Here is a 16670-nt window from a genome sequence, read left to right as displayed (position 1 = left end):
AAATTCAGTTACCAAGCATATTTCTCTTAAGGAAAGTGTTAATATAAAACTAAAGCAATTTCTTCATTGTATTTTCTACTAACCTAAAACCTTTGGTACTTTGATGAGTATATTGTGGGTCTGTCCCCCATGTTCACTGTTATTTTTAAATGATGTATCTTTAGGATCAATGAAATGCATTTACTTTCAGACTGAATCCTTGACACAGAGTGGATGATTGTGTGCCATCTCATTAATTTAGAATCCAGGACTGGTATTTTGATTTTTGGACATTTGTTTTTCAGAAGTTTGATCGACATGTTTCCCATCCAGGGATACCTTTTTAAGCCTAATTCTGTCAGAACTAACTCATTGCAGCTACCTGCAGGAATAAGCAGGTTTGCTGATGTTTTTTGCTGATGTTTTGAATGGGTTTACAAGCTGTCTGGCACCTCTGTCTATGATTGTAACAATGTAACACTTACTGCAATGCTCTTTCCCCTCTCTTATCTATATAAAAATCTGTATCAACTGTGAAAAAGAATAGATCTAGTTTAAATGAGGCCAGTATATCTGCATTTTCATGTTTGTCTTTATATTCTAAAAACCGTGTATAGTCTCTAAAAGATCAATGAAGTGCTATAGGGTGTGGAATCTGGATAGTTGGAGGACATTACTTTTCAAACGCAGGTTTTTACTTTGCATATAATAATTTTTAAACAACTGTTATAAATAAATGTTTACTTTCCATGGGATCTTTTCTTTCTTTTTTTAATGTTTGGCTTAAGGCCGAGCAGCATGTTTAACTTCTGTAAAATGTAACACTACATTTGTTTAAACATTTTTTGTGTATCTCTGTAGTTCAAATTAGTCTTTACATGGTTTTCTTTTATTTTCATACATAGTAAGAGACAAATGAATTATTTTTCAAAATGATATCGGTCAAGAAGATAAGGTTCACAATGTATTAAGAGTGAGTCTTTTTCTTCAGGATAATGTTAAATTCTAAAGGTGTTCAGTTGAGGCAGCACTTCATCCCCAACATGGAGCGACCAGCCAAACAAAAACTGGTTGATTCCTAATTCCCTTCCCAAGTTTTCTTTTAATTTTTAGAAATGCTTATAGCAAATGCTTGGTCTTTCCTTTGTTTGGATCCAAAGTTCATGTGTGTTACGATCTTTTACAATGGCAGTGTGATGACGTCATATGTTGCAACATTATGTTCTCAAGTGACAGCAACAGGTGAAGACAGTGAACGTAATACAGAAGATTTTCTACTTTAAAAGTGGCAGCACAATGATGATACAAAAAGCAGTGATAACAGTGAAAATAACATGTAAAGAACCAAGTTTTTCCCTTATGATTAACAATACTTGGTAAGTAGGCATGATCTGTTTTGTGTGCTTGCATCTTCTTTTTAAAGGACCCATCCCAAGCAGTGTAGAGAAAATCAACATAAATGGCATTTTTATAATGATAACAAATTTCACTTGCATTAAAATAATTATTAAAATCTGCCCTGTTCTGCGCTTAGTGAGATTCTGTTCTTTGTGTTGAGATTGTGTCTGCCCCTTTTTTTACAGTAACAACAAGCTTTTGTCCGGGAACTAACATTTACAGCAGCTGTGACTTCTACTACAGGCATGTTTACATGTGTTGTTTATTTGCATACTAGACATTTACATTGAACTGATAAGAAAGCACTCAACCAATGTTGCCAACCAACAACTGACAAAAAGTGTTTTGTACCTGCTAAATCCCTAAAAACTGTGGATAATAAAGTTCACAAAGACAGACTTTTGGAAAAACCCACATAGAATTTTTTGTAAATTTTACTTCCTTTAGTTACATTACTACTCAACTGAAGGGTGACGTTATTTTATCCAGAGAGTAAAGAATTTAATGCTAGCATGCAGATAAATCTCTATTTATATTGGTCACTGTTCAAAATTGGAATAGTCATAAATATTAAAAAATAATTTAGTACTAAAAAGCACAAGACTTGAATACAAATTCACACAAACAACGTCAATGAAGAATCAAATAGTGGTTTGCAAGATTAGAAAGTTTACTCATTAAATAAGTGCTAACTGTATGGAAATTAACTTGAGTTTTGTTAACATTGGATAGTAAGAGAGGGCAGGACTGCCTTACTGGTGATTTATACTGCACCATGTTTTGCTAACAATAGGAGTGCATGTTAACACAATTAGGTACGTTCATTAGTGTGCTCATCAGCTTGGGTATGCTCCTCCTAGATTAGCTGCAAAATGACAGCAATGACTTTACAATTTTTTGCTTCTCTTTTCTTTTGTATATACGGTTAATGTATCTATCAGTCCACCCATTCTCTGAACCCACTTTTTCAATACAGGGAGATCCATGAGCCAGAGTCTTTCCTGGCAACAGTGAGCACAAGGCTGGTACTAATACTGGCATGGGCTAAATTAGGTCACAGAGCATCCTCACTCATACATCTGTATCAGGCCAACACTGAGATTAAGATTTGGGATGTGGGAGACAATCAGAATACCAAGAGAAATATATACATAAAGAATTAAAGCTCTGCACCTCCATAGCTGTCAGTCAGTATCCCTAAACATTGTTCATGCATAAATACCTGACACGAGAAGGGTACATGGTAAGAGAATATATGTACTGTATATATTATAGGACCATTATCGGTTTAATGAAGAATTAACAAAAGGTAGGCACTAGTTTTCAGTCTGGGCTTTATGATAACAGTTACGATTTTGTCTATTAAATTGAATGGCTCATCCACTTATAAACCAGCGAAATACTGATCCATAGTCACCGAAATAGTCTTCCATTCACCTCCAAAATTTTTTCCAACTCTCTTACAGAACTCTGGTCATAGTGCCTCCCTGCCAATTAAGCCTTTGCCTAACTCAATTTCTGATCCATAAGCTCAATTGGTCTGTGCAAGTATGGTGGCTTTATACTCTGCCCGGGTGTTGCTACTAGTTTAGTCCTGGATTCACTTCTGTGGCCAGGAACACCTCCTGAAAATCTTCTGACCTCTCTTTCTGGCAACCCCTTGCCTTTCTCTGCACCTGAGGCAATGTAGAATCTTAAAGGATGAGGTATACTTGATGACACATATTCCTCCTAAAAGGAAACATGACTCCAACTTTAGTCCATTGGACTCTTGTTTTGCCACCTGGTGCCTTGAGCAATTCCTTCCAGTATGTTACTCATATTCCAACATCTTTTTTTTAAACTAGTGACATCTGAGTGATTACTTTAGAGTCAATGGATAAATGTCTGTGTCCCACAGCCTTGTAACAGCTGGTTACCCACTTACTGTCTGACATGAGCTTCTCTAACTATAAATTAAAGACATACAGAGACCTCTAGCAGCTACCATCCTGAATCTCCAAACTCACAACTCCTTCTTCACATACATGTTTGAGGCATGCTTCCCCTAATGACTTCCAACCCAAAGTGCCATAGTTGTGGGCTCCTCTGATAAAATGTATCCTGCTTTTTACCCTGACACTACCTTACCAGCCATACACCCTGTCACAAGTACTTTCACGAAAGCTAAATTAGAAACGTTGATATTTGTGTAATACATTTAAAATCAAATTGAAAACACTAAGCCATATTCATATGCTGCCCATCCCTCAATCCTGAAATTGTCTCTTTGAAACAGGCAAACTGAAGGCATTTTATTAATAAAAACAAGACATAATAATAAGGAAGTAAACTTAGAATATGCAAAACAAAAAGCAGTCCCTCTCAGGTCTGCCTGGATTTCAAAACAATGAATGGAAAAGATAGTCTGCCTTTTCCATCAACCCCTGAATCTCTTACCTTTTTCTCTCAACCTCTTTATTTTTTTACCTTTGCTATTGTCATATGTTTCCTCAAAAATTTATGCTTAATTTATTCTGGCATTTGCTGGATTTTTTAAACCCAAGAGGTACACTTCTGGGGTCAGGTGTAGCCTTTCAAAACGAAGAGCTGCCAGGTCTACCAATGTCATTACAAACCTCTAAGTCCAAAAGTGTTAAATAGACAAGCACCCATTACTATTTTCTACCTGTTTTTATGTTGAGGAAACCCTGTTGCCACCTAATGGTACAGGAAATGTGCACTACACATTCACAAGTTGTTCACTTATGTGCACTTATGTGTTCCTGAAACAGTGAAATGAGACATAATACATAATACATGGTATTATTACAGTATTTTTATGTACAATAATTCCCAGAGATAAAGGTAACATCTTATACAACAACAACATTTATTTCTATAGCACATTTTCATATAAACAATATAGCTTAAAATGCTTTACAGGATGTCAAAGAAATAGTTACATGTAAAGAAAGATAAATTTAAATTGGTTAATAATAATAATGCATAATTAGTATACAAAAATAAAAAATGCACATTTACATGAGATAGATATATAATTAAGAGAAACAGAGTGCTTAAATACACTCACCTAAAGGATTATTAGGAACACCTGTTCAATTTCTCATTAATGCAATTATCTAATCAACCAATCACATGGCAGTTGCTTCAATGCATTTAGGGGTGTGGTCCTGGTCAAGACAATCTCCTGAACTCCAAACTGAATGTCAGAATGGGAAAGAAAGGTGATTTAAGCAATTTTGAGCGTGGCATGGTTGTTGGTGCCAGACGGGCCGGTCTGAGTATTTCACAATCTGCTCAGTTACTGGGATTTTCACGCACAACCATTTCTAGGGTTTACAAAGAATGGTGTGAAAAGGGAAAAACATCCAGTATGCGGCAGTCCTGTTTGAAAATGCCTTGTTGATGCTAGAGGTCAGATGAGAATGGGCCGACTGATTCAAGCTGATAGAAGAGCAACTTTAACTGAAATAACCACTCGTTACAACCGAGGTATGCAGCAAAGCATTTGTGAAGCCACAACACGCACAACCTTGAGGCGGATGGGCTACAACAGCAGAAGACCCCACCGGGTACCACTCATCTCCACTACAAATAGGAAAAAGAGGCTACAATTTGCACGAGCTCACCAAAATTGGACAGTTGAAGACTGGAAAAATGTTGCCTGGCCTGATGAGTCTCGATTTCTGTTGAGACATTCAAATGGTAGAGTCAGAATTTGGCGTAAACAGAATGAGAACATGGATCCATCATGCCTTGTTACCACTGTGCAGGCTGGTGGTGGTGGTGTAATGGTGTGGGGGATGTTTTCTTGGCACACTTTAGGCCCCTTAGTGCCAATTGGGCATCGTTTAAATGCCACGGGCTACCTGAGCATTGTTTCTGACCATGTCCATCCCTTCATGGCCACCATGTACCCATCCTCTGATGGCTACTTCCAGCAGGATAATGCACCATGTCACAAAGCTCGAATCATTTCAAATTGGTTTCTTGAACATGACAATGAGTTCACTGTACTAAAATGGCCCCCACAGTCACCAGATCTCAACCCAATAGAGCATCTTTGGGATGTGGTGGAACGGGAGCTTCGTGCCCTGGATGTGCATCCCACAAATCTCCATCAACTGCAAGATGCTATCCTATCAATATGGGCCAACATTTCTAAAGAATGCTTTCAGCACCTTGATGAATCAATGCCACGTAGAATTAAGGCAGTTCTGAAGGCGAAAGGGAGTCAAACACCATATTAGTATGGTGTTCCTAATAATCCTTTAGGTGAGTGTATAGAATTGGTTTTGTAAGTCTCTAAATGACAGTTCAATGATAGCCAGGATAGACAGAAAAAATAATAATAATTAAGCTAGAGAAAATAAAACAATCTATAGGGCTTTCAGGCCAAAAGATAATCCGGTCCCCACTGGGTATTCCATCTAACATAAATGTTCTTAACTAATTCCTTTTTTTTTGGCTTCATCTTAGAGGATTCTCATGGCAATTCGGGGCATCTGCTGTTATTCAAACATCCCAAGAGGCTGCACAGGACTTTGATACCTTGATTAGAAGAACTAGAATTGAAAAGACTGTGCAAAGATTAATAAAGATTGCAGGTTCTTGAAGAATATGATAATTCTGTGAATGTCGAGTTTATTAATGGTAGAACTAAAATGTAGCTACAAAACAACCAAATCAAAAAGTAGGTTTTTAGGAGGTTTTTTTAAAATGATTTACAGTGTTAGCCTGGTGTATTTGTGATGGTAATGTATTCCAGTCTTTTGGTCAATAACAGCAAAAGGCTGCCTCACCTCTTCTTTTCTGCTTGGAATTTGCAATAATAAGCAAACTGCTATCTAAGGTTACGACTTGGAATATACACTGTGTGCACAATTATTAGGCAAGTTGTATTTTTGAGGATTAATTTTAATATGGAACAAACACGGTGCTATCAGTCAATCCAAAATGTTAATAAACCTGAAACCTGAATGTTTCACAACGGAAATGTGAGTGTGAACATCATCAGGGGAATACATATGTGCGCACAATTATTAGGCAACTATTAGTGTGCAGATTTATTATGCAACTAAAGGAAAAATGAAAATTTTCCCATCTCACTTGTTTATTTTCATCTGTTATAGTGAGAATAATAAACAAACACCTCAAATTTTACAAATAAACATCTCTGACATTTCAAAAAAAATGAATCAATCAATCAATGACCAATATAGCCACCCTTCTTTCCAATAACAGTCATAAGCCTTTCCATTCATGGAGTCTGTCAGTTTCTTGATCTGTTGACGATCAGCTTTTTGTGGAGCAGTGACTACAGCCTCCCAGACACTCTTCAGAGAGGTGTATTGTTTTTCTCCCCGTAAATCTAGCGTTTAAGAAGTGCCCACAAGTTCTCGATAGGGTTTAGGGCAGATGAGGAAGGGGCCATGTCATTATTCCTTCATCTTTAAGGCCTTTACTGGCTGGCCACGCAGTGGAGAACTTCGATGCAAGTGATGGAGCATTGGCCTGCATAAAATCATGGTCTTTTCCTGTATCACTGTTTGAAGAAAGTGTCTTGAAAAACTGGCAGTAGGTTTGGGAGTTGATTTTGAGTTCATCTTCAATGCAAAAGGTCCAACTAGCTCATCTTTAAAAATACCAGCTCATACCAGTACCCACCTCCACGTTGAGTGGAGCTCTGTGCCATTACTGATCCACAGGTCCATCCATCTGGTCCATCAAGAGTCACTCTCATCTCATCGGTCCATAAAACCTTTGAAAAAAATCTGTCTTCAGATATTTCTTGGCCCAGTTTTGACGTTTCAACTTATGTTTCTTGTTCAGTGGTGGTTGGGTTTCAGCCCTCCTTACCTTGGCCATGTCTTTGAGCACTGAACACCTTGTACTTCTGGGCACTCCAGGTAGGTTGCAGCTCTGGAATATGAAAGTACTGGAGGATAATGGGTTCCTGGTAGCTTCACGTTTGATTCTTCTCAAATCTTTGGCAGCTAATTTGCGTCTTTTGTTCTCAACACGTTTCTTGCGACCCTGTTGACTATTTGCAACAAAATGTTTGATGGTTCTGTGATCACACACCAATATCTTAGCAATTCCAAAAGTGCTGCATCCCTCTGAAAGACTTTTTACAATTTTTGACTTTTCAGAGTCAGTTAAATCTCTTTTTTGGCCCATTTTGCCTGAGGAAAACTAGCTGCCTAATAATTCTGCACACCTTGATATAGGGTGTTGATCTCCTTAGGCCACACCCTCCCTCATTACACAAATACACATCACCTGACGTGCTTAAATCCAATAAGCATTCAAGTTAATACAGCTTGGAGTTGGAATATACGCATTAAAAATGATGATATGGTCAAAATACTCACTTGCCTAATAATTGTGCACACAGTGTAGTGGGATATGCACTCTAAAATAAATATTTATATTTATATACCGTATATACTCGTGGGTAAGTTCTCTCACGGGTAAATAAGGAATTGATTTTACCGTATAATTTCTGGTATTTTATAATGTCGGCCGTATAAGTCAAATGTGGAAAACTCACGCTATTGGTCCAAAACATTATGATATGCCAATGTCCACCTGAGAGAGTAACCACGGAGCACACTGTCTCTTTTTTTCTATGTGGGTGTGGCAATGCTCTGTATCAGCGCGTGCTCCTAACCTCTCTCTCCCTGTCTCTCTACTGTGCCTATGTGACCACACAGTAATACCCAAACTATTCCAAAGCATCGTTTGCACTGATTTGTGTTTTTTGTATTTCACACCCACATACTGCTGCAACAATCTTCAATGCGCCTGAGAAACTGATGCAAGATTGGAGGAGGCAAAAAGATGTAAAAAAAATAATTAAGAGTTGCATTTCTGAACGGGCGCATAAGTCAGGGTCTGATTTTATTATCGATTTTTCGGGTTTCAAGACCCGACTTATACGTGAGCATATATGGTAATCCTAAAAGACACAGGTAGCCAATGTAATGACACTAAAACTGGTGAGATGTGCCCAGATTTTCTTTTTCTGACTAAAATTCTTTCTGCTGCATTCTGGACTAACTGCAACCAATTAATGGGTTTCTTAGGTAGACCAGTTAGGAGTGTGTTACAGTTATCTAGCTGACTAAAAAGAAAAGAGTAAATTAATTTCTCAGCATCTTGCAATGTTATAAGAGGTCTAATTTTTGCAGTGTTCCTTAAATGGAAAAATTCAGTCTTAGCAGTATGGTTAATATGTAATTTAAAGTTTAGGTTAGAGTTCATGATTACATCGAAATACTTTACTGCCACCTTGACTTTTAATGCCAAAGGATCAAGTTTATTTCTAATAGCCGAATTATTTCCATTTTTACCTAAGATTTAATTTTTTTCCTCTATGTTTCATATTTATCATTAATTGTTACATTTGGACTACTGGTCTATCCTGCATAAAGTTGGTTTCCCTGTCCCAATATGCATGGAGGCCATTGTATGTTTGTCTTTCCTGTGTATCTAAGTGCACATAATCCAAAAGCCAAGTGAGACAACTGTCTTAAGGATGATCCACTCATTGATAAGTTAGAAAATAAAACTCATTAACAAGGCAGAATATGCAAACTTTGCACAGACAATGATACAGACTGAACTTTGTATACTGTCCATAGAATCTGTGAAGTAGCAAAGCTTGCCGTTGTGTTACTCACATAATATTCAATTTTTCTCCATCCATTTTTTTTACTTACTTGAATCAAGCTCAGGTGGCAAGGTGCTGGAGCCTGTTCTGGGAAAACAGGGTGCAAAACATGAAATACTGCAGCATTGTCAAGACGCCACAAAACACACTCACTTCACAAAAATATTCATTCACACTAGAATAATTTAGTGACACCCATAAATCTAACCTGTATGTTTTAGGGTTATGGATGTAAAACAGAGTGCCCAGAGAAGTACTCACAAAGTCATGGGTAGATGTCATTAGTCCACAAAGAAAGTGGTTAGACGCAGGACTTAAGGCCAGTTAATCTGAAGAAGCTGCTGCATTAAACGCCATGTCACTATGTAGTCTGTTACTTTTTACTATGAATAAAATATCAGATGTAAAAGACAGTAGATTAAGGAATTTAAAACATAAATGACATGTATTAATATTAAATTCATATTTTATCAAAGAATACTTTTAATTGTATTTACTTAGTTTAACAACAGTACTATATATAACTAAGCTGTGAATTTGGATTAATAAAGTATCTATCTATCTATCTATCTATCTATCTATCTATCTATCTATCTATCTATCTATCTATCTATCTATCTATCTAAGCTGAGAAAATCAAAAGTTTATTTTCTAAATAAATGAATAACAGTAATGCATTATTTGCCTTGTCAAGGATATTTGGATACAGAGGCCACTCCAGTAGCCATAAGGTAAGGGCCGTGGCAGAGTGCCCAGTAACTCAATGCCACTGAATGTATTTAGCATTGCCAAACAAACTAATGTGTTGTGTTTTTAACATTTCTGATGTAGTGTTATCCCTAGAGAAAACACACAAAATTATGAACTGTACATGGGGTAAACCACATGGGAATTGTCACAGTGACAATGTCCTAGGAGACTGCAATGCTACTACTGCAGCATTGTGCAGTCCTTTTTTTTTAAAAATCATATTTACCTATGTCAATAAAGACTATCGTATCAGTTATTTGCATGCCTCCATTCTGACAAATACTTGGTAAATGATTTTGAATGTGTTTCAGGCATTATATTGCTTATTTGATTTAGAAATCACTTATGTAGTTTACAGATTTTCAACATTTCCTCTTTTTTTATCTTTCAGATGCACTGCTTGATCCAGTTACTCAATTACCATCCAGAACAGGCGGCACTAAGCACAGTGAAAACCAGCAGTTCATGTTACCGTGGTATAAAACAATACCAAGTCCGAGAAGAAGCTTTCACGTAAAATCTGTGTGTCCAGATGTCTTTCCTTGCCGAGCACCTCGAGCTAAACCAAGGCTCCATTTACTGGATGTAGTAAGGGATCACCCTCGCTTCATTTCTTTACCAGAGTTTACACTAAATGATTTCCTTGCAGATAACATTTCTCACCCAATATTTGAAACCTCAGATCCACAAGAGATGTTTTTTTCACGCCATAACTACCAGAAGCTGATTAAACTTTTTACAGCTGAACTTCTAAATAGTAGTCAGGCTGCAGTTAACATCAAAGAGTTGTCCAGTGACTCTATTCCAGCAGTTCCTTTAAGAATACCGGAACGGCAGATCCTTTACGGTAAATCCTTTTTTTATATAACACCATCATAAGATCATTTGGTTAGTGTTTCTACATTAAAGAATTAAGGATTTCAGTCTTCCCTGAGCAGTAACTGTCTAGTTGAATGTCTGTGGGGATTGTCTTTCTTCTAAATTCTTTGAAATCTGTATGAGCAGTTGAATAGATTGGCTCTCGTACACATATTGAAACAGCCAGAAAATGCTGTAGTAGCTACTTGACCATGCAGCAGATAGATACCTCCAGTTGGAGGCTAGGATTCTAGTGGAAACTGACTTAATATTTACAAGTGCAGGGGCCTCATGAGTAAAACCTTGCTAAAATTGCAAAGTAAATTCTGCTTATGCTTAGAAGGAAAAAGCGGTGTACACCCAAAAAAAATCAGTTTTATAAAACCCTATGTACACTACATGCCATGGCAGGTTCCTTTATAAATCTCAAATCAAATTAAAACTATGCTCACATGCACATAATTACTCACCGTCACCTCCACCCGGTAACCATATATTGTTTAAAAATGCCTTTTTTGAATATTCATGATCTAATCACCTCATAAATTCATTGCTGATGAAGCATTTATTGCTCAAGTGACATTATTCTGTTTCATTTTAGTTGTTTCGCTTGTTAAGATTTGAACCCTGAATTGCTTATTTTAGTCTTAAACAGCAGTATTCTTTGTTTTAACTGCTCCATATTGGCATGAAGATGCAAAAGACAAACTAACCAGCAGTTCTACATCTAGCTTGCTCCATTTTCTCCAGTGTGTATTCACCATTCACCATTTGGTTTAATTAAGTACTCAGAAGGAAACCGAAGAGAAAGTGAAGAACTGAAAATTACTCATTAGATTTAGGCTTCAAATCACTTGGATGGTACATGTATCACTAAAAAGGAAAAAATATGTGAGTCAAGAATGAATTGACAGTAACAAGCCATGAAATTAAATAAGATCTGTTATTGGTGAGGAATCACTTCTAATTAAGCAACTGGGTTGGAACACAAACCTGCAGCCACTGCAGTTCTCTAGGATCAGAATCGGCCACCCCTGGCCTAGATATACTATCCTGTTTCACACATTAATTTCCTGCTTCACACTGGTGAATGAAATTAGCCTTCTTCGTCTGTTTTTTCTGGAAAAATCAAAACAATTATGATAATGGGTGGCAGCAGGACAAAACATTTAGTTGGTGAACAAGGTTGGTTTTGTGCTGGATTGACTGGGATCAGGATGGCACCTATTACCTGTACATTTTATTTGGCCCATCCTATTGGTGTCTGTTGCCATGCAGTACCAACCAGACTGCAGTCATACAATCAGAAGGGCCAAAAAAAAAAAAAAAAATTAAAGAGGGAGGTAGGCAGAGGGACTTCACTCTAGTGTGCTTTTCTCTCCTTCTGAAAGCATCTTGTCTAACTCCTGAGTTTTGTATTATTTTTGTGCTTTCTATTGTTTCTAACCTTGTTTTCTTTCCTTGAATTCTACAGTTTGCTTCACATTTTTGAACTATTGCTTATTCATGTTTTTCCTGAAATGGTTTTCACCTTCTGTATCTTTTCATGATTTCCAGGATTGCTTAAGTAATATTTCACATTTGTTAAAAGGAGACTTTCAAGGAGAGGCCTGTGTAGTGACTGACAAAAATAGGCCAGGAGAGGGGCTGAGTTTGAAGAAGAGAAAGATGGGTGATCACTAGGGAATCCATTCCTGGGCTCCTGGTAATCCCGGACATAATAATTCCCAGACATTTTTCATTCCCGCTTTCCCAGGAAAAATCGATCAAGAAATAACAGAGTTATAGTTGAAGTGGCACGGTTTTTTGGCCCACAGTGTAGTGTGTTACTGATTAATTCAGTCAACAACAGACCAGCAGCAGTCAGTCTCCCGGCTCCCACTAAGACTGAGCACAGTGGACTGGGAGGAGTCTGCACTCTGCAGCTCACGAATGCCGGGTCGGGACAGACTTCATTGACGTCTGTCAGACAACAGCTTTGAACAGCAACTTGAAATTGCAATGCGTCAGTCTGTTGCATCCGCATTATCTGTGCCAAGAAACTTGCCATCACAGAATGATGACAAGAAACTGGATGCATCAGTAAAAGCTGAAAAGGTGGTGTTTCAGAGCAATGGCAAGCACGTGCGGTATTTAGAACAAGTGTATCAGTATTTGGTGACTGTGCTGCCTACTTCAGTGGAGGCAGAGCGTGCTTTCTCAGCAGCTGGCGTACTCTGCACGAAGGTGTGCTCTCGCCTGGACGACTGCACGTTCGCCATGTTGTGCTTTCTACGCTGTTATTACCGCAACTAACTAGATACATGTACTTATATGACAGCATGAACTGCTTGTAGATAAGGTTAATCTTTTATTGGTGTCAACATATTGCAGTAGTTTTATTAAAAATAATTGTCGGGGGTTCTAAAACCGTTCACATGTGAGATGCCCGTGCACTTTGTCATCCCCGGGAACCTGGTATAAACGGGAATGACATGCGGGATTCCAAAATTCCCCATTAATGGATAAACCAGTCCAGGAATGGATTCCCTAGTGATCACATCAAGTAAAGAGGAGCAGGGTAGGAAGGAACAACACTGTCATAAAAGGTGTTACTGTAGTATATTGTGTGTCATGTTACTACCAGTAAGACAGTAGTGTACAGCTCACCCAAAACAATTGTTGTAAAGCATAATAGTCGCAGGAATGAGAGCAGGCACCTGTGTGTTAAAAACAGTAAAGGAATGATGCATAATGTTTTCTTTTTATTCAAAAGGAAAATGTCCTCACTTGTTTCTTCTTCATTAATTTTGTTGATTCATCATGAATCTTCTACATATACCCACAAAGCACAGAGATGATGAAACACTATGTTTGCTGTACCCAACAAACTGTCATTCATAATTGTAGTTCTATTAAAGCTTCTTATGGACCTAGCTTCGCTGAGTCAATTTTTGGGAAAGTCTGATAATTATAAATAAACATCAAGGTAAGTATTTAATGGATTAACATATCTGAGCGATTTAAAAGTCATTTTGCTCTGATATGATTACTGTCTTCTTGACATCCACTTAATTTATGATGTTGTGGACCATATATGGTCTAAGGACCACACTTTGAGAACCCTTAAAATAAGTTTCCAACCTGGTTTGCTAACAATGTTTTAGCTGGCATTAGCTACCCTTTTAGTTAGCTAAATTAACCCTTTCAAAAACCATCATGAGAGAGATTAACCTCCATTTACTGTATGCAGAAATGTGATGCTTAGACATCTGTCCATTAGTGCTGGAAAGCCACATGTTTTATGTTTTTCTGCCAGACTTGTGATATATTTGAAATATTTTAAGCCAGTCTAACTTCCATTTTTCATTTCGTTTTTTCCTAACAATGGGTATTGTGCTGCTGGTGTGGGTGTTGTTGTTTTACAGTAGCCAGTTGTACAATGAAGCAGTCTGCTTTACAAATGAGAGTATTTACTAAGTCAGTGTGTGAGGGCAGGTTGGGAAAAGAGGTAGAAACATAACATTAGATTAGATTGGGCTGTCAAAGCCAAGTTTAGTATGATAGTGACAGTCTTTCCTATTAAATTATTACTAATATTACACTCGATTTTGGAGCATTTTTCACCTGCTTTTGGGGTAAAAATATTTGAGTTGAGGGCATTTTGCCCTTTGCCCTTCATCATTCCAACACTGTGTTAAACAAACTTTCCCTTGCTGCACTCTGGTCCCAGGGTCCAGGATTCAGCTGCCAGCCCAGTCACTATCCTTGTGGAGTTTATATATTACTAGGTGTCCCCTGAAGCTCTTCCCATGTAGTAGTGAAACAGGACAAACTTTTAAAAGCATTTAAAAAATTGCACAAATAAATTGGTACTGTAAGCAAACTATAATACTAGCGTGATGAGAGAAGTCACAAAATCAAGCAAATTATAGAAAAAAATCGGATGTAAATCTGTTAAGTAGTTCTCTCGTGAAAAGCGGACAGACATACAAACAGACAGATGATGGATTTTATATATATATATATAAAAATCCTGGAATGGAAAAACAAGGCGACGATAGGTGATCTTCTCAGGAGTTCTCAGAAGACATTTTAAAGACCCGCGAGACAAAAAACACTGGCCACCGAGCATCTCACGGGGACCGTAAACATGAGACTTGGTTCCAAGAGATTGTCCCAGGACAATCTTTCGGGGACATGGAAAATAAGATTCTTGCAAGACACGCCCTTCTTATCAAATAAGAGCACGGACAGCCAGCAATACATTCAGTCATGTAAAGTCATGTGGCACACAGTTCCTGTGCTCTCAGCAAAGAAGAAAGAGCAGTGCGGAGAAAAGTGACCCAAGGCGCGATACATATGCAGAGAAAGGTACAGAATATGAAATCAGTAACATTCAAAAGTATTGTAGCGTCCCAGCCAAGCTGAAGCCTTTTTTGTTTTAAGTGACTGTTAGGTCCGATCGAGGGAGGGCAGAGTACAGCACAGAAGACTGATAGCTGGGTAGTGATTGATGCGGTAAGGGGAAGGCGAGAACCGTGGGAGGATAGGTTGGAGAAGGTGCTAGAAAGTTGTGTTTGGGGTTACGCAGTCGGCGATTGTTAAAGTAGAACTTTTGTGACAATTTATTATGTCAGTCACTACAGTATAAAAAAAGATAGCACAGATTGCATTGACGCAAACAAAAGGAACAAAAGAGAATTTCAAAAATGGGGTTTAACTCACATGCATTTATTGGTTACTTTGCAAAAAAAATTATTAACTGCTGATAATGTGGATCGTTTTGTCTGTGCTGAAATTCCATACAGAGAAACCTATCCTAAATTATGGTACAAATTCATTAAACACAAGTCTCACAGACCTCATTTAAAAGATTCCGCATATTGGGACACGAAAGATTCCAAATATTGTTTTTACAGAAGCTCTGAAATAAAAGTGAAACAAATGAAAAAGCAAAAATTCAAGGGAAAAAAAATCTTACAAATGTGTATCCGGAAAACCAAACATGGGGGTTGGCGAGCAAAGTGAGCAGGGGGCAAAGCCCCCTAGTATATATATAGGCACCCAAGTTTTCTTCCACTTTCCAAAGACAGTCTGGAAGTATGTCCTAGAGGGCAGATAATTTTTATTGAGGAGTCTGAGGAGAATGCAAAATGTTATTTGGGATATTTGTAATTCTTAAACATTATCTCCAGCATGTTCTTTATGTTTCTGTGAATTTCCAAAGGAAGAGACAGTATAAAACATTTCAGATTTTATAATATCTAACCATACTTGGAGGGAATAAATCAGCTGAGTGGTAAAGGTACTGCTGAAAAAATCATAAAAAAAATATTGGATCATATTGTACATGTTAATTGTTTTAGTTATGCTAATGCATTAAAAATACTTCTTTTTTTTCCTTCCTCTTTGTTAGAATTAGCTGCACTAATTAAAGAACAAATGAAGATGCGGAGAGTGGCAAATGATATTATTAATGATGAAGCCACAAGTTTCCCAGCCAGCCTAACTAGAGAGCAAACACCTGAGGCTATAAATTATGCTCAGAAACAAAACAACTCACTTGATCAACCAGGCAAGTATTCCAGCACAATAAAAAATTACAGTTTGTAAGAAATCAGTATCATTTTTTGGGTTGCAAATCAGTTAGAATATGATGGTAAAAATAAAAAGCTCTCTCTATTTATTTTTTGAAATTTGATCACTGAGAGCTTAAGTGACTTGCTTAGGATCATACACTTAGTCAGTGGCAGTGATTGAAACCATAGTGTTGCAGTTTATTGTCCAGTACTTTAGTCACTATGCCGTAGCACTCCAACTCCTGCCAGGTTTTATGTAATAATTTTTTTCTCTAAAATCCTTCTTATAATCATTTAAAATATCATTCTTAATAGTAATGGTGCCATTTAAAAGTGTTGTTTAGTTTGGGTAGTGTAGCAAGACTGGTTGACATCAATAATGGGGACTGTTCATTTTCATTCATCTTACTCTGTTGACTAGTTTGATAAGTTTACCTGTGTAGATT

General features: G+C 37.5%; 1 protein-coding gene across 1 annotated transcript in view; it reads left to right on the top strand.

Moving 5' to 3' along the window:
- Positions 1-16670, top strand: part of LOC120523697 — an 83210-nt gene that overhangs the window by 6625 nt on the left and 59915 nt on the right. Inside the window, exons 3-4 of the mRNA XM_039745256.1 lie at positions 10197-10652; positions 16062-16220. Coding sequence (XP_039601190.1) covers positions 10197-10652; positions 16062-16220 — 615 coding nt within the window. The remainder of the gene's footprint in view (positions 1-10196; positions 10653-16061; positions 16221-16670) is intronic.

This window comes from Polypterus senegalus, chromosome 2 (assembly GCF_016835505.1).
Source record: "Polypterus senegalus isolate Bchr_013 chromosome 2, ASM1683550v1, whole genome shotgun sequence".
Lineage (NCBI taxonomy): Eukaryota > Metazoa > Chordata > Cladistia > Polypteriformes > Polypteridae > Polypterus > Polypterus senegalus.
This window is presented reverse-complemented; position numbering and strand designations above follow the sequence as displayed.